The sequence below is a fragment of the Carlito syrichta genome, unplaced genomic scaffold (genome assembly GCF_000164805.1).
Source record: "Carlito syrichta isolate Samal-C Ts95f unplaced genomic scaffold, Tarsius_syrichta-2.0.1 Scaffold314819, whole genome shotgun sequence".
Taxonomy (NCBI): domain Eukaryota; kingdom Metazoa; phylum Chordata; class Mammalia; order Primates; family Tarsiidae; genus Carlito; species Carlito syrichta.
This window is the reverse complement of record NW_007258915.1, coordinates 95,743-111,103: the sequence shown is the minus strand read 5'-3', so window position 1 is coordinate 111,103 and position 15,361 is coordinate 95,743. Positions and strand designations below refer to the sequence as shown.

At 36.4% G+C, this 15,361-nt stretch overlaps 1 protein-coding gene across 2 annotated transcripts in view; it reads left to right on the top strand.

The window, feature by feature from the left end:
• The window catches only part of MAP2K4 (mitogen-activated protein kinase kinase 4), a 107,674-nt gene that overhangs the window by 6,617 nt on the left and 85,696 nt on the right, over positions 1 to 15,361 (top strand). The window contains exon 1 of one of the 2 annotated variants that reach the window (XM_008072028.1): positions 9,224 to 9,416. The exons of the other annotated variant lie outside the window; for it this stretch is intronic. Within the exon in view, the coding sequence (XP_008070219.1) occupies positions 9,382 to 9,416 (35 nt within the window). The 5' untranslated portion in view covers positions 9,224 to 9,381. Of the gene's footprint in view, positions 1 to 9,223; positions 9,417 to 15,361 lie in introns of those variants that run through there. 2 annotated transcript variants of the gene reach the window in all.

Below are 15,361 nucleotides of genomic sequence, written 5' to 3'. Positions count from 1 at the left end.
CCTTCCAAGTAGCTGGAACTACAGGCGCGCACTACCACACCCAGCTAGTTTTTGATTTATTGTTGAGATGAGGTCTCGCCAAGTTGCCCAGGCGGGTCTCGAACCCGCGGGCTCAGGCAATCCACTCACCTCAGCATCCCAAAGGCGTGGGATTACAGGCTGAGCCACCGAGCCCGGCTAGCCCTTTGGTTCTTAAATGAAAGGTTAAGCTTTATGACCAAAGAGCACAAAGGAAGATCAAAGGAAAAATGTGTGGCTAACTTTTAAATTTCCATCAGGTTTGCATTTTACTAGGTACTATAAGTCTTTTTGATACCCTGGGTATTCTTATATATGTGGCACACTTGTGCTAAATCATGTTCTTTATATAAATTTGACAAACAAAAGTAGATATTCTACTGTTATATTCTATGTTCTCATCATGATGAGTAATGGTTGAGTGCCCTTAGTGTACAAAATCTTTTAAAATGAACTCAATACAATTGTTACTCTGAAAGAGCAGCCCTTTTTCTTCATAGCATATTAGAATTGTTAAGCAAGAAGAACACTAACTTAAAAGTTAACACTGGAAATAAATAATGATGAGCACAGATACATTTTTGGACTGAAGCATTTTGAAACCACTTTTTTTTAACTTTTAAGAGACTCTCTTTGTTGCGACTAAGAAGACCATTAGGATGTGATTTATCTTTATTACATTTGGACAGAGACTCAGTTGTACTATAGAACATCTAGGAGTAGTTTAAAGACATTTCTAAGTCACCAGTTAATCACTGATATTCTTTATATTTCATATTTCTTGATGAGCTTATTCAGCAGAGCTTTATTATAAAATGTAGAACGGTTATTATGAATTATCTAGACACTGTTGGTTAAATTGTGGAACCTTTTTTCTTAAACTTTAGTGTCTTGGAATTAATAGTTAGTGGAAATTTAGGAATCCTGGTTTCTGTCTCAGTATTTATTGTCACTGTCTCTGTGACCTTGACTGTGTCACTTAATTTTGATCACAATTCAGGCATTGAATTATAATAATGGTATTCACTATTTTACGTAGTGAATTAGAGGAGAGAGGGGATTAAATCAACTTTATAACACTTTCTTCAAATAAAATCTCATACATAAGCCTCATAGGCTAAAAAGAAAGGAAGAACTGCTCTAGTTTAAGTGTTTGTGAGGTTAAGAGAGGGCTATGTAGTCTTGTCTGACCTCATTCTCCAAAATAGTCCCCAGACCATCTCTGGCGAATTTCTAAGTGTAAAGATCTTGAGTCTACATGAACTTGGACGTTTTTTCTTATCTCTGAATTTTTTTGAAGCAATTATGATAATGTGGAATATCTACATTTTTGTGGTGGAACACTTTCACAAAATAGCAGTAATGGTAGAAATATTTATAGTTACAAATTAGTAGTTGATGTTTTTTATACCTCAAATATGTTAAATCCTGTGGGATAATTGTGTGTGTGTGTGTGTGTGTCTGTGTGTGTGTATCTGTCTGTCTGGTTTGGTCTGGCCCTACTGCTGCAAACCTTTTTTTTTTCTTATTGTGGTAAAATATACATGATATGAAAAGTTTTCATTTTTTAACCATTTCTAAGTGTATAGTTCAGTGACATTGAGTATGTTTATGTTGTTGTGCATTTATCACCATTATCTATCTCCAGACATTTTTTATCTTCTCAAACGGAACCTTATACGCGTTAAACAGTAACTCCTTATTCTTCCCTCCCCTTAGCATACTCAGTATTCTACTTTCTATCTCTGTGAGTTAAAGAGACTATTATAATTATCTCTCATAGGTAGAATCATTACAATGTTCTTTTGTGTCTAATCTAGCTTATTTCATTCAGCATAATGTCTTTACGGTTTATCCATGTTGTTGAGTGTCAGGATATCTTCCTTTTTAAAAAGTGAATAATATTTTGTTTGTGTATGCAACATTTTGTTTAGCCTTTCACCTGTTGGACATGTGAGTTGTTTTCACCTTTTGGCTCTAGTGAATAATGCTGCTGTGTGGGACAATTTTTTAAAACTTGCAATGTTGTATTTCTTAAAGTGATAATTCAAGAGTATTCAGTCTTGTCCTTATTCCCACTTTGTACCTCAGTGCACCTGATGGTTCTATATACTGCCTTAAGTCAGCAGTTCACTGGAGGTTATTCTCAGCCGAAGTGGCAGTGGTTACAAGAGCGGTTAAACTCTTTCTCTAGGTGGCTCCCTACCCCCTTGAAATTCAAATTGTCTTCAAAATGCATGCTTAATAGCTGAGGTAGTAGATGTTAATTCTGGAATATTTATTTGAATAAATTAACATTTATATGCTATTGAGTTGTGTGGTTTCAGTGTTATCTTTGTTCCTGAATAAGAGACCAAGACAGACTTTAAAAGCTAGCCCTAGTTCTTTAACTCACAATACTGCAAAGCTCTGCTCTTTACAGATATGTCTGGATTCTTTGCTGTCAATGAGTTTCACAACTATTTCTGAGATCTGATTTAGTTTTTGAGATCTGATTTATTTCAGAATATTATGAGGTCCTTTGCCCTTGTAGTATCGACATGTTTCTGGAAACTTAAATGTATTATTAAGGAAATTTTCTATGTACAGAAAACATATCTTTTAAGTGTTCTTTGAAAAAAAAATTTACAACCCAGTCATAGAATGATAATATTACTGTTCTTGAGCAAATTTGTTTTCCCCAGAGTTAATGATTGCCTCATTAACGGTCTACTGTGAATTTCTTCTCAACATGATTGAATACATCAGTTGATCACTTGGTTCTTTTTTTCTTTTTCTTTTTTGAGTTTGCTACTACTTATGAGTTTGCTACTACTTATTGAGTTTGCTTACTACTTATTGCTAAAATCTGGAGTGGTTGCACTTTGGATCTACTTAATGGCTGTTGCCATTGTTTCGTGTTGTTGGAATTTTATGTATACTTTCTTTTTTATCATTTTACTCTCCACCCTCATTTTGTTAAGAGTGTATCTTCTAAGTCTTCCTGAGACGAGTTCTTTCTTAGCAGCTAAGCTTTTTGTGTCTTTGTATGCCTGAAGATGTCTCTATATAACTAACTGGCTATAAATTAGTAGTTTCATTGATTGCAGAATTCTGGGGTAGAAATTTTTCTTGAGAATTGTGGAGTCATTGCATTCTTCTACTTTAAAAATTGGATGTGACTTTGCTTCCTGAACCTTGGAATGCGACCTGATTTTTCTTTGTTGATTGTGGATTTTTTTTCCTTTTTTTTTACAGTGTCAGAAATCTCACTATATCTGTCTTTTTCTTTTCTATTCTCCTGCTTTCTTCTTTCTTCTATTGTGTTCTCGATGGACTATTTTAATCTAGAATCCACTCTTTTATTCTAGGAAAAATGGTTTATTTTTTTTTAATTCTTCTAGGATGTCCTCCCATTGATCTAATGATTCAATGAAATCTCATTAGACTTTAAGAATAATATAATTTGACATTTTGATTCTAAAATATTTATGGAAATGCAAAGGACCTAGAATAACCAAAAATAATTTTGTAAAAGAAAAACTACATCGAAGGACTAAAACTACTTGATTTTAAATTTTACTGTAAAGCTGTAGTAACTAAGGCTTTGTGGAATGATTTTAGGGTTAGACAAATAGATCATTGCAATAGAATAGAAAGTCCAATAGACAAACATATATAGAGTCAATTGATTTTTGATCAGGGCATATATATACCATTCAGTGGGTAACTTTTCATGTTGATGGAACAAACTGGAGAAAGGTTTGGAAGAGAAACATATCTTGATTTCTACTTCACACTATATGCAAAAGTTAGCTTGAGATGTAGCATAGACCTAAAGGCAAAAGCAAACACTGTGTAAAACTTCTAAAAGAAAACATTCAAATATACTTGTTATTTTACATAGGCAAAAATTTCTTTGACAGGACAAAGAAAGAAATTATTAGTAAAAAAATGATAAATGGGATATTACCTAAATAAACAATTTCTGCATATCAAAAGTTTTTCAAGAAAATAAATAGGCAAGTCACATATTGGAGAAAACATTTACCCTTGTAAGTATCTGACAGAAAACTGCATTTTTTTTTTTTTATTGAGTCAGTGTCTCACTCTGTCACCCAGGCTTGAGTGTGGTGGAATGCTCACTGCCACTGCAGCATCAACCTGCTGGGCTCAGGTGATTCTTCTGCCTCAGCCTTCCAGGTAGCTGGAACTACAGGCATGCACCACCACACCTGGCTAATTTTTCTTAACTTATTGTATAGATGAGATCTCACCAAATTGCCCAGACTGGTCTCAAACCCCTGGGCTCAGGCAGTCCTCCAAAAGTGCTGGGATTACAGATGTGAGCCACCGCACCCAGCCAAAACTGTAATATTTTTAATGAACTGCAACTCAAAACAAAGGAACCAGTTTCAAAAGTGAGTTTAAGACTCGGCACTTGAAAAAAATAGCTCATGGATAAGTGCATGAAAAACATGTATAACAGCATTAATAATCAGACAAATGTAAATTAAAACAATAAAGTGATACCATTACACACCCACCAGAATCTCTAAAATTTAAAAAGAACGCACAATATCTTGGCTAGTACGTGGCACAACCAAAATTCTCATATACTGTTGAGGAAGTAGAAAATGGTACAACCATTTTAGAAAAGTCTTTGCTAGTTTCTTACAAGATTAAACATACGCCTATCCCATGACCCAGCAATTCTACTTTTTGTTATTTATCCAAGAAGAAAACATCTTTAGAAACACTTATATGTGACTGTTCATAGAAACCCTTTTTATAAATAGTCCCCAAACTAGAAAGAACCTGAGTGTTAAATAGTAATGGGAGAATGTGTAAACAAATTATAACACTTTATTCAGTAAAATATTCTTCAACGATAACATGGGCAAAGTATTGATGCTCACAGCCATATTGATGAATCTCTAAAAATGCTGAGCAGAAGTAGTCAGACACAAAAGAGAACACACTGATTCTATCTATATGAAATTCTAGAATAGGCAAAACTGATCTGCAGTGATTAAAATCAGAACAGTACTTGCCTCTGGGAGAGAGTGATAAGAGTGACACCAGAGAACTTCCTGGAGTGTGGAATGTTCTATATCTTGTTATATTTTGTAGATAAAAGGGTGTCTGCATTTATCAAAACTCATTGAATTGTATACTTGATTTGTGCAATTCACTATGTGTAAATGATACTTCAGTTTTTTAAATGATCTAGAACAATAACAAAAATTATGTAGACTTTTTTTTATCCTCAGTGATAAGTATTTGTGGTTTCCTTGTTCTCAAAGTACTTATGTGTTTCAATAATTTTGACACTCAGTACTTATATGAACACTGTGTTTTGTTGAATTCACCTTTTATGCCTTTAAAACAGTATTGTGACAAATTTTGTTTTGCCCGTTTGGTTTCCCTTTTTATGATGTTTGAAATAAACCTAGAATGAAATTTTTAAGAAGTTTATGAAGTATCTGTTAAAGGTTAATCTAGAGCATCTGTTGAATTATATCAGATAGCATGTACTCCTAAGTAGTTGAATTTCCCTAGAAAACATGTGAGGGTATGTTGTTTTTATTGTTCTTTAAAAAGAACATTTACTATTTTTTCATTCTTTTTTAAATACAAAAAGGTATAAAGAAGAAAACCAAAATGACCTGTTATCTTACCATCCAGATAGTTCTTGTTACCCTTTAAAAAATGAGTAGTACATCTTTCTGGTATTCAATTGGTATAGAAAGCTATAAAACAACAAGTAGGCTGGGCGCGGTGGCTTACGCCTGTAATCTCAGCACTTTGGTGGCTTTCGCCTATAATCTCAGCTGAGGTAAGAGGATTGCCTGAGCCCATGGGTTTGAGACCAGCCTCGGCAACTTGGCGAGACCTCATCTCTACAATAAATCAAAAAATTAACCGGGCATGGTGGTTCACACTTGTGATTCCAGCTGATTGGAAGGCTGAGGCAGAAGGATCACCTGAGCCCAGCAGGTAGAGGCTGTGGTAGGCATGAACATGCCACTGCACCCCAGCCTGGGCAACAGAGTGAGACTTCAACTAAAAAAAAAGAAGTAAGGTTCATGCTTTTAATAGTTCTCTGTAAAGATAATGTTGTTAAGTGTAATATGTCCTTGTGGAAAAGCTTATTATATATCATAATATATAATAATTTATATAAATTCTTAAAGAATATTTATTAAAACAGTTTTATTGTACACTGCTTTTGTAGCTTTTTTTTTTCTTGAGTTGGAGTCTCACTCAGTCGCCCAGACTGGAGTGCAGTGGCCGCTCCCGGCTACCACAGCCTCGACCTGCTGGACTCCGGCGATCCTTCCGCCTCAGCCTTCCGAGTAGCTGGAATTACAGGCATGCGCTACCACGCCCGGCTGATTTTTTGATTTATTGTAGAGATGAGGTCTTGCTGCCCAGGTGGGTCTCGAACCTACCGGCTCAGGCAATCCGCTCACCTTAGCCTCCCAAAGGCGCGGGATTACAGGCTGAGCCACCGAGCCCGGCTGTAGCTTGTTTTTTTACTTAGTACATCTTGAAAATATTTCTGGATTAGCATATGTCCTATTCTTTCTCAATCAATTATATAGTATTCCTTACTTGGTATAGGTGTATTATTTACTTAAGTAGTTCCTTACTGATAGCTATTTAGGTTATTTTCATTTTTTAATTAAAAACAATGCTTTAAAGAACAATTTAGTGACTGAATGTTGTAGCTCACGCCTGTAATCCCAGCACTTTGAGAGGTTGAGGTAGGAGGATTGTTTGAGCCTAGGAGTTCAAGACCAACCTAGGCAGCATAGCAAGACCTCAGCTGTACAAAAAAATTAAAAAATTACCTGGGCATGGTGGTATGTGTCTGTATCCCAGCTACTCAGGAGGCTGACGTAGAAGGACCACCAGAGCTCAGAAGTTTGATCTGTGAGGTATGATCATGCCACTGCACTCCAGCCTGGGTGACAGAATGAGAGCCCAACTCAAAAACAAACAAGTAAGCCCTTAGGGTGCAAAATTATCCCCCATTAGGATCACTGGTCAGAGAGCATTGCAGGTTCACACAGATGATTACTATCACCTTTTTTCTGACTGAAGATCTGCAGAAGTCAGATGTAAAAGATGTATTCTTCCTTATATTGGGGTTTGAATGGATGTAAAAGTAAAGAGGGGTGGGGGTGAGTTTGGGGAATGACTATAGGGATATCTCATAGAGTCTAGGAAGAACATCAGAACTTTGGGAGCAACTGGTAGCTGTCAAAAGCCAGAATAATGCTGTACATGCTCTTTTGTACAGCACAAGTTTGTTGAATGTCTGCAGTCTGCTAGTTACTATGGTATGGGCATGGGTATTTCATGTTGAAAAAAAAAGATGTTATTGCTATTTCATTAAGCTTAAGGTTTAGAAGTAGGCATAGACATACATATATATACTTATGTTATTATTGTACCTAACTATAAACACCATCTATGCTGTTGAAGGAAAAGAACCAGGTGCTGTGAGAGAATGAAAGAGGGGCCTAATTTACAATGGAGGTAGTGAAGAGGTAGTTAATGAAGGCTTCTAAAGAGTGGGTTTTACTAGGTTGGAAGTGACTGACAATAGTGTTCCAAGTGGAGGGAATAGCATGTATTTGAAATTGTCACGGTGGGAAAGATTCAGCTTGTTATGGAATGACAAGAATGTCAGTTTGAATGGAGTTTGATTGAATGAGGAAGGAAAATTGGATTTAAATTAAGGGCAGAGAGATAGTCAGATGTGGAAAAATGGGCCACATAATTTAGGACCTTGTAGGTAAAGAGCTAAATGACATTCAGAGCTTAGTGGGAAGCTATGGAAGGGTTGTAAGCAGGTAAGTAGTGTGGTCTGATTTATGTTTTAAAGTGATTACTCTGACTGCTTTGTGGAGTATATGTATTGGAAGGAGGCAGGAATTAGGGAGACTTAGTGAGGCAGTGGTAGTATACATGAAACATAATGGGCGATAATGATGTTAGATTGATGATAGAGGTAGAGGGAAATGGGTAGATTCTAAAGAGATTTTGGAAAGGTAGGACTAATAAATATTGGTAATAATTTGAATGTGCGTAGTAAAAGAGGAAAGGTGTTCATAGTGACTTGTAGAATTCTGACTTGAATGAATGGGTTCAGTTCCGTTACTGAGATGGTAGTGACTGGGTATGGAGCATGTGTGGATGAGGGGGCATGAAAGAACAAGAGTTTGGGTTCGGATATGTTAAGTTTGAGATACTTGTAAGATATCCTGTTAGAGATATCAAGGTCATACGTATATATAGTGTATTGTGTGTGTATGTGCATATGCATATGTGTGTGATGTATTTATATGTGCATTTATGTGTGTGTGTATAAATACACACATATACACATATCACATACTTTGGTTGTTTAAAATGAGTCTGGGGCCAGAGGAGAGGTTGGCAATAAAAGTTACCAGTTGTCAGCATATAAATGAGAAGATTGCCTAGGAAGAGGGTGAAAGTGTATTTTGAGGGAGAAAATTGGGTCCAGAGCTGAGCCTTGTAGAATTCTAACATTTAGAAGTGGGATAATAGAAGAGGAGGGGTAGGTAGAATAAGAAAGTTGCTTGAGAAGTAGGAAGTAAACCAGTAGTGTTTGATATTATAGGAACCAGGCGTTGTTTCAGAATGCAGGTGGGAAAGGATTATGGCCAGCCATTTCTAATTTTCTGAGAGTACTAGGAAGACTACTTTGTTGGTAAAAACTCCTGAGATAGACTTTTAACTACACTGACTTGTTATATACTTTGGGGAAAGAGGTTTTTAACTACCATTGGAATTTGGGACCCAATCAGGGAAAGGATCTTAAATAACATGTAACCTGTTGGTTTAGGACAGTGTTCCTAACCTTTTATACTCTTATACTTTTTTATAGGAAGTATAGCCCAGAAGACTATTCTAATGGTAAGTCTTGAGTGTAGCGGATACAGGATCCACTCTTAGGTTATATGCAGTCTGTGGTAGCAAGATGCAGACATGGATGTTTGTCTTGTCTTCTTTAATCTTATTCTTTTCCTTTGTGATAAAGTATTTCTTTGTACTTTATAAATCAATTTATCTAATCTGTCTAATACCTTCTGTTCACTATGTTATCAGAATTTGAAAATTTCTGTTTGGAGTGTTTAAGCAATTCTTCTGGACATTTCTTTTTTCAGTTTTTCCTCTTGCCACATCTTAGATCTAAGCAAAGATACTCATTTGTTAGTAGTGCCAGGAAGCAGGCAGTTTCCATGGTAACTGACAGACCGAGTTTACTGTGGAAATTTCCGGAATTAACAGAGCTGCATTGCAGAAGGATGCATAAAGCAGTATTCATCTAGATATTCTAACAGTATGGACACAGAAGAACAGTTGCAGTGGTGTACAGGGTATGTGTTACATTTATTTTCCTGTCTAAGGAAGATTAATAGTTGATTATATATGCTGAGGAGAAAGTAAAACAGTTTGAGGCATTTTAGTATATGCTGATTTGATAGAATCAAGCTTGCTTAGGGAAAAAGAAGGAAGAAATTATTTGGGAAAGAAGATAGCATTGGGAAGAAGTCGCAAATAAGTGAGGTAGAAGAATGTGATCGTGAAATAAGAGGAAAAAATGTACTTCAAACTAATTAGACTATAAAAGCTTCTTTCAGATGATGGTTCTAGGCACAAGAGGATATTTATTTATCAAAGAAAAATTAGTAGGCATTGGCAAGTTTGAGAAATCAAGCTCTCATGTTTAGAAAGAAGAAATTTCTTAAGGTAATTACTTATTACTTGTTGAATGATATTTATATATGAGAGATGCCCAAGGTTTTAAGGAGGTTTGATGCCAACAGAGTGATGAGAGAGAGTCCTGGAAGTGATGAGTTCAGACTACCTAATCTCACTCCTGTTGGTTTGTGGGGGATTTTTAAAAGCCTGAAATGTATGTTGAGATTAAATTCTGGAAATGAAACTGTAGGACTTGGGTAGATAATCGGAGTTTCTTATCTTATAGATTAGAATTATAAATTCAAAAGAGAAGAAGGATATGGAAAATAAGTCTGATTTAGATCATTTAAGTGATAGATGTTATTTAGATGACTAGATATCATTTAGGTGTTATTTACATACTTAGCGAGCTAAAGCTCAGGAGTCAAATCCTTCCTGTTCACTTGTTTTATTGGAACATAGCCACATCCATTTGGACACATAGTTGCAGCAGAGACCATATGGCCTGCAAAGCCTAAACTGTTTACTATATGGTTCTTTACAGAAAAGTTTGTGACTTGTGGTTTACATGAAGTATTGGGTTCTTAGGGCTGCTGTGACATAACCACAAATTCGGTGGCTTAGAACAGCAGAAATGTATTCTCTCACAGTACAGGAGACCAGAAATCTGAGATCAAGGTTTTTACAAGGCCATGCTTTTCCTAAAAATTCTAGAGAAAGATCCTCTAGCTTCTGGTAGTGATGCAGTTTTTTGGCTTGTGGCAGTGTAACTGTAATCTCCACTTCTTTGCTTTTTTGTCTTCTTTGTGTATCTCTTGTGTGTTTCTTTTTTTTTGAATTTTATAAGGTCAGTTGTCATTGTATTTAGGGCCCACCAAATCCAGGATGATTTCTTATTTGAAAGTGCCAGGAAGCACTTCATTATACCTGTAAAGATAGGTCATGTTCTGAGGTTTTGGATGGACATAACCTTTTTTAGGAGGTGGTGTACAATTCAGCCCCCTACAGATTGTATTGAAGAACTGGATTTTGGTGTCTTCAGTCACGTTCTGTTAAGAATAGGCTGGTATGGTGGCTCATACCAGTATTCCCAGTGCTGAGGCAAGAGGATTGCTGGATCCCAGGAATTTGAGACCAGCCTGGGTAACATAGTGAGACCTTGTATCTACAAAAAACAAACAAAAAAACCCCCCAAAAGACACAGAAAATACCTAGCCAGACTTGGTGGTGTGTGCCTATAGTTGCAGCTACCTGGGAGGCTGAGGCAGGAGGATTTCTGTTATTGTGTCACAGAGCGGGGCGGGGTGGGGGGGACAGCTATTTGCTGGCAAGTTTCCTTTGGAAACCTTTCAAGGATATACTCTTGGAGACTTGTTAATCTGCTGGGAAACTCACTTTTCAAGGACTGGGTGATATAGGCATAGTTAAAATTATGGAAGACAGCCTCTGTGATGCATATGCAAGCAGTAGAGTAGTGGTGGTACTAGCATTTTTGCAGGAGAGGAAGTACTAAAATATCCACAGAAAGCTGTAGGCGACCAGTGCCTGACAGTTCATATCGTTCTCTTCTTACCTCTTTATGTCTTTCTCCCTTCAACTTCAATCCCCAAAACATAAAGTAAATTTGGAATTTTAATGAAAAATAGTTGGCACCAAAATAAAAGCCACCATTTTGAGGGATGGAACTCATGGCTAAATTATGGCATTAGGAAAGATATATATGATTCAAAAGAAGTAGACTCAATAAATGAGTGGAGGATTGGCAGTGTAGAAAGTACACACCATTGTATAGACCACTGAACCTGAGTCTTGACTTTCTTTGAGAGCCTTTTTGTTGTTGTAGGTATATACAAACTAATGGTCTAGATAGGAAATTGGACTAGGTCTGTGGTGCTTTCCTCTTGTCATATGGGCACATTTGTAAGCCATTGTAACAAAGGTAGATATCTATCTTTACATTTTCTGAAGTCTCATTCAGTATATTTGGGTGTATTCTGAAATGTTTAAAATGTTTAAAAAGTGCTGCACGCACACAGATAGTAGGCGAGGGATTTCAGTGTAGATGCCAGAGCTGCCAAGAAAACCTTTATTGTTCTGTAACTTTAGAGAATAAAACCTATATTCTTACCTGTGCACTTTATTTTAATTTTTTGAGTTAGAGTCTCACTCTGTCACCTAGGCTGGAGTGCAGTGGCACACTCACAGCCATGACCTGCTGGGCTCAGGTGATCCTTCTGTCTCAGCCTTCCAAGTAGCTGGAACCACAGGCATGTGACACCATGTCTGGCTAATTTTATGATTTATTATAGAGACGAGGTCTCACCATGTTGCTCAGGCTGGTCTTGAACCCCTAAGCTCAGGCAATCCTCTCGCCTCTGCCTCCCAAAGTGCTGGGATTACAGATGTGAGCCACTGTGCCCGGCTGCCTGTGTACTTTAAAATGAAGCCTCTGATAGAGACTTTATGGACATGATCATCAGAGGAATTAAGAAAAGATGATTAGAAATATATCCAAATTAGAGTTCACTGAGAAAAAGCAGTACCAAAGTAGCCTAATATATATATTTTTGAAAGTGTTACTGTGTTGTCGATCAGGAGTTTGCCATGGGCCAGGTGTATCTTGATTTCAACATAACATGGGTACGAGGAGGAGCACAAAGTTTGAGGATTTTCAGGGAGTTTCTTAGAAGAATAAGACTGAATGAAGTTTGTTTTCTTTCTAACCAAATTCTGTTAGTCTGTGACTATGTATATTCTGAACACCAAATAGAGACGTTAGGAAGCCATGGGAATGAAAGTTTTCTTCTTCTCTTCCTTTAACAAAACATTTCATACATAATGTTGTATGCTTAAGCCTAAATAGCTTCATGGAATGATCCAAATTCCCTTGACTCCAACTGCAATTAGACTTTAACCGTTAATTTTTCTGTTGGTATTTTGAGTATATAATAAGAAATCATAAAGATATAGAAATAAATCAGGTTCAAAGCATAGACTGGGATTAAATTAAACTGGTTGATTGTAGTTCATATGCACAAGCTAAAATTTAAAGTATAAGGTGCTCAAAAATACCATAGGTTCTAAGTCTGTATGATGTAAAATACAGTATTTCTAAATATGTTTGTGAATAAAGTTTATTTCTTTCTTATTTTTTTCTTATTGACTTGTTTGGGTACATGTCTCAAATAATTAATGTAAGCTTGAATGTTTTATAATTATGCATTCAAAAGACAACTCACATAGTAATAGTATTAAAAATTAGCTACATATTCTGATTGAAAAGTAGTTGAGACTATTCTTAATGTACTTCAAGAGCCAAAGTTCTTACTTTGTAAACGCAATTTCAGGTTTGTAGTACAAATGACATATGAATGGCATGTCCTGCTAAAACATTTTTTTAAAATCAAAGATGAAAACATAAAACACTGAAACTTCAGACAACGCTATAGTATCTTTACTAATAACACAACCAGAATAAAGGATTTGTACCCAGGTTTTCTCTTATAGCAGATACTTCCTGAGGAAAAGTGACCTCCTCTAGACACTAGTTTCAAAGACAGAGTACCTTTCATGCTCTCTCTTCCCCCCTTACACTGGTAACTACTTGAAAATAACTGAGAGAGGGATGGGAAGAGTGAGGAGAAATGGATGCTGACGCATTGCATCTGGAATTATGGTCATTTTGAGTAAAGTGTTATAGGTGGAAGTAGAGAAGGATCGTAGTAACAGTATACTGCTTCAGTATACTGCTTCTCAGTGTAGGCTTAGAATTGTGTTTTTATTTCACAGTTGCTACTGTAAGTTCAGAGTACATTATTAGAGTCTAAGGAAATTGGAAAGAGGAAAATTTACCATTGGAGCATAGACACATGATAGACAAATCCCTACCACACAAGTAGAGTAGGGCCCAAGGACAATCTTCTTTTTCTTTCTCTCCCTCTCTCAGCAGTGTTTTTGGGGGATAATTGACATATAATAAACTCTACGCATTTAAAATATAAAATTTGCTAAGTTTAGACCTGTATATACAACTGTGATAACATCATCATAGTCAAGTTAACATATCCACCCCTCTGATAATTTCTTCTGTGTTATAGCTTTTATATCTAAACATTTGATTTGGTTCTTTTTCTCTATCTTCCATGTCTCTATTTAACATATTCTATCTTTTAGTTTCCTGAACATATGGAATGCAATAATACACTGTTTTATTGTGTTTATCTACTAACTCTACTACTTTTGGTCACTTCTGGGCTAGTTTCAGTTGACCGATTTTTCTCTTTATTATGAATCACATGCATATGCTGCTTTGCATACCTTGGGTGGTTTTGGATTTCATACCAGAGATTATTGGGTGCTGAATGGTCTCTGTTTTTATAAATATTTTTGAGTTTTGATCTTTGGTTAAGTTACTTGGAAATAGTTTGATACTTTCAGGTCTTGCTCTTTAGCTTTGGCAATTAAGACTACTCTAGAGCTAATTTTGCCCCCACTAGTAAGATAAAATCCTTCCAAGTTCTTTATGAAATTATAGTTAGGAAGTTTTCTACTCTGGTGTGTAAGAACAGGAACTGCTTTTAATGAGACTAGGTATTATTCTTTCTTATTCTTCTGGGTGGTTTCTTCCTCAGGCTTGTGTAGGTTCCTCACAAGCATGCACAAAACAAGGAGGGCCCTCTGTATATCTGTGGGGTTCTCTTTCTGTGTAGTTTTCTCTCATCCAGTACTATGCCTTATGAACTGTGTCTCTTCAGACTCCCAGATCCATGTCTTCAACACAAGAGAACTGCCAGAATCTGCCTGGATCCCCATCTCCCTGTGCATTAGTCTGTGAACTCTTAAGGCATTAAATTGAGGGCAATTGTAGTGCTCACTTGTGTCTCAGAGCCCACTGCCATTTGTTGCCTGATGTCCAATATCTTCAAGATTGCTTCATGTATTTTGTCGTTTTTTTCAGTTGTTTTAGACGTGAGGGTAAGTCTATCTCCTGGTACTTTATAGTGGGTCAAGCAGAGGTGCCACATTGACGTCACTGTGAGATGGGACAAGAATTGTGAAACTAGGGAACAATATCTTGATGACTTTGAGAAACAGCATTTTTGAGTACCTCATTTTGCAGGATTGAGAAAATATTTTCTTAGAATAATGACTGATATTCTTAATAGAGTGAAAGAAATCATGACATTTGTAGAAAGGGATTGGAAAGTTGAGAGAACAGATTTGGATGAGTAGGCAACAAGATTATGGAAAAAGGTGACAAATGAGGAATGCTGGGAACAAGAAAATGCAGTGAAGATAAATCCCAATTATCTGCAGTTTCTCTCTCTCTCTCTCTCTCTCTCTCTCTCTCTCTCTTTCTCTCTCTCTGTAATTGGAAAGAGTGATCTAACCCTAATTATCTTTCAGATTGGTGCAGACTTGCTATGCAGCCATTACAATGATGTAGATTATACAGTGCTTACTACGTTTTTTAAATTTTTTAATCAATATTTTTTATTATGATATTGTGGGGTACAATTAAGGGCTAGGTATACAAATATGCTTCGTTCAGGCACCCTTGTTGATAAGAGGTGTCTCCCCATCCCCAGACAGATATTTACTACCGTTAATCCCATCTCCG